General features: G+C 42.0%; 1 protein-coding gene across 2 annotated transcripts in view; it reads left to right on the forward strand.

Moving 5' to 3' along the window:
* LOC106938425 (nuclear distribution protein nudE-like 1-B) overlaps positions 1–3,685 on the forward strand; it is an 18,526-nt gene that overhangs the window by 6,574 nt on the left and 8,267 nt on the right. For both annotated transcript variants that reach the window (XM_015020467.1, XM_015020465.1), the window contains exons 3-4: positions 2,420–2,573; positions 3,206–3,354. In XM_015020467.1, coding sequence (XP_014875953.1) covers positions 2,420–2,573; positions 3,206–3,354 — 303 coding nt within the window. The remainder of the gene's footprint in view (positions 1–2,419; positions 2,574–3,205; positions 3,355–3,685) is intronic.

Below are 3,685 nucleotides of genomic sequence, written 5' to 3' on the forward strand. Positions count from 1 at the left end.
CAATAAATGAAATTTTTTTTTTTAAAAAAAAAAAATTAGCCTTTATCCACCCAAAAAAAAAAAAAAAAAAAAAAAAAAAACACAACAACAACACATGTCTTGTGGTTTAAAAACAGCATGGATTGCCATGTTGGGGCCACTGTAAACACAAGAAGGTGTTCTGGTCTGATTTATCCACGTATTATGTTAATAATACAGTAACTTTTTTCTGCTCAGTTGGAAGGTGTGGACTGCAGTAAAGGTAATTCAAGTCAAAGCGAGCTGTGCATGTGATGAAAATATACCCTAAAAGTGTGTGATTTTCCTCTGTTGAGGATTCTGACCGCTCATTTCCACAGGCGGGAGCGTCTTTAATGTGTGGCAACAAGGATGAAGTGGACGTGCGTGTAATGTCCGACCTTTTCAAAGTGAAACCAGTTCAAAGCCTCTCTTAGTATTACCCCGTGTGTGCCGAGGACAAATGGGCTCCGTGGCTCTGTGCCACCAGCAACATTTGAGCTCACATGATGCCACTTTTAGACAGCTGGGTGTGTGTGTGTGTGTGTGTGTGTGTGTGTGTGTGTGTGTGTGTGTGTGTGTGTGTGTGTGTGTGTGTGTGTGTGTGTGTGTGTGTGCGTGTGTATGTCCATGGCCACATCAGCAGACGCTTACATAATCAGCTCTTTATGGTAAAGCTGCTCTGAAGTCATCAGATCTGCATCAGATCTTGATAAACGTTGATTTTTATGAAATGTTCAGAGAGGTTATGGTGCGTTAGATTTGAGACCAATGAGGTCGAAACGCTGAGAAAGTTTGATTCTCACTTTATCTTCAGGCCTGGTTACATGTTGATTTGTTAATATTTGATGTTAAATCTGAATAAATATGTCATTTCTGCTTTGACCACCAGTTTAAGTTGAACAGCATCGATCTGAGAGAACAGAGTTTGTTTGCCAAAAGCAGAAACTAACTTAACAGTGTTGTCCTGTTTTCCAGAAAGTTCAGTGAAACTCTATTAGAAACATCTTTTTATTATTCCATATTTGCTAATTTAACATCAATGTATGATTATCAGACATTGTAGAGCAAAAAAAAGACAACCTTCCATTACATCCTGCAAAAGGAAGCAGATTGAAATATTATCTTTAAGCTGACTGAGAGTCAAAAGATACATTTTCAAAAAGTACCAAATCATCTTCATCAAACACAGAATATTTGTGATCAGATAAACTGATCCAGTAAAATAAATTATTATATTTCTACCACTTTATTAACAGAAATTGTCACATTTATTGTCACCCACAGTGGATGTGAGTTTAATACGACGTTTTCACTGGGGAAGAAATAACAGTTCATTTATAGGACAGCAATCAGGCTTGTACTACATCTTTTTATCCAGTGGTAGCAATCAGAGAGAGGGATCTCTGATTGTTCCTCTGTGTCTCTTTAGGTCCTCCTCAGGTTTTCAGAAGGTTTCAGATCTGGATGCTGAGATAGCCCTGAAAAAAGGTTACCATATTTTTGAATCAGGTGAATCGTTTCTGAGTGGATTTGGTCACACATTATGTATCATTATCCTGCTGAAAGACCTAGCAGTGATGAAGCTTCAGTTTAAGTAGATTTTTTTTCTTTTTCAAAATCTGCTGGTGTTTCAAAGAGTTCAAGAGATTTTTCCCTCGAGTAAGAGGGAGAGAGGCCCACAGCATCACACATCCTTCACCATAATTACCATTGGGCATTTTTATCCTTCTTTTTATGCCAGACCCAGCTGGAGTTTTTGTTATCCAAAATTTAAGCTAAAAATAAGCATGACTCCAGTTTCATCACATGTTTACATTTTGAGTGGTTGGACAGAAACTTCCAAACTAAGATGTTTAATTCAAAAATACTTCATCGATCCCAAAATTAAAATGTTGCTGTAACTCATGTTATTCATATATTCTTCAAAGAGTTGTTGTAGATGGTGATGGATGTGGGCTGGGAAGATCTCCTCTCTGTGTTACAGTGAATTACTAATGGTTGCCATGGAGACTGGGTGACCCCCCCCCCCCCCCCCCCCCCCCCCACACACACACACACACACACACACACTGCTTCTTTTTACTGCAGCTTTATCAAGGTGCTTTAAAGATTTCCTTTTCCTTCTTCTTCTTTTGCCACCATCATCACAGTCTATCATATTTCTACCGCAGGGAAACAAGACACATCTACTCTTGAAGTAAAGACTGACCTCTGAACCCCTGACAAATGCACTGTAGGACGTAAATCCTCCGAAGCGCCTCCTGCGTTTGAGTTGTGTTAGCTGTATGTGGGTCACAGCTGCGGTTCGATAAAATAAAAATGAGAAAGTAAAAAAACCCAAATGTTTTTAGCAGTTGATTCATGGCTCCTGGCCCTGCTGAGACCTCCTCCTGTTGTCTAATGGCTTCTCACGTCACAGCTGTGAGGAGGCCCGCGAGGAGCTGCTGGAGTTCCAGGAGGGGAGCAGAGAGCTGGAGGCCGAGCTGGAGGCCCAGCTGGGCCAGGCCGAGCACCGCGCCAAAGACCTGCACTCTGAGAACCAGAGGCTGAAGAACGAGGTGGAGACGCTCAAGGTAACTCCAGAAGGGAAACCCGATACCGGCCACCTTCTTGATTTGGAGACCTAAATCTTAAACAAAGCTGGAGGTGGAGCCGTTTGCAAACCCCTTCTTTTCTAATCCTGCCACCTGCTTGGCCCCATTCTTTCCGAACACCAACATGCACAGCTCTAATAAATAATTCATGAGGCTCAGACTCATTCTTACATTTACCACGTTTCCAGCTGCTTTTTGCGCAATAAAAATGTAAAAAATCAGAATTTCTCCACTCAGTCTTTGCCTGGTAAACAAAAACCTGGTCAGACATCTTGGCCCAGAAGCTCCCCTCCGTCCCTCCCTGCTGATGATGATTTAAGTCAGTACCTGGGTTTTCAGCAGGGGCTGGAGCAGAAACACAGACCCATGTGGCTGCTTCCTGTTCCCACGGCGATTCATCAGCAGATGTAGGTCAGACGCAGAAAGCCTCGTGGTTTTTATTGAGCTTATTGTCTCCGGGATAAATGGGTCACAGTTCACATCCGCCGCGGGAATGGAAAGAGCTAAAAGAGGGCATGTTGAAGAAAGATGGACGGCGAAGAGCAACAGGAGCTGAAACATTGTGTCTGTGCCTCCATTGAAATGGACTCTGTCATTTTGAACGTGTTCAGGAGCGGCTGGAGCAGCAGCACTCTCAGAGCTTCAAGCAGATCTCGGTGCTGGAGGACGACCTGGGACAAACGCGCAGCATCAAGGAGCAGCTCCACAAATACGTCCGAGAGCTGGAGCAGTCCAACGACGACCTGGAGAGAGCCAAGCGGTCTGTGCATGATATTCACAGTTACATTTAGTTACTCCATTGCAAGTTGTGTACAAATAACTCTGAGCATTCTGCGTGATCTTGAGACGGAAAAAGGTTAGAAATCAAAATTGATCTGTTCAGGTGGTTTTTTTTCCGTTTTAATGAACTTCTTTCAAAAGCATTTATTGTCTGATTTCTAGTGCAAATATCATTATGGAGTAAAACAAAACTAACTTACAAGTAACTTTTCTGCAAGATGTAGGAGCTTGTTTTAGGTAAATAACTCCTTAATATTAATTAATGAAAGTAGCAGCTCCATTAGTAGATTATCTACACTCTAAAAAGTGTA

Source organism: Poecilia latipinna, unplaced genomic scaffold (assembly GCF_001443285.1).
Source record: "Poecilia latipinna isolate Pla-1442-1.1 unplaced genomic scaffold, P_latipinna-1.0 Scaffold2589, whole genome shotgun sequence".
In the NCBI taxonomy this organism is placed as follows: Eukaryota; Metazoa; Chordata; class Actinopteri; order Cyprinodontiformes; family Poeciliidae; genus Poecilia; species Poecilia latipinna.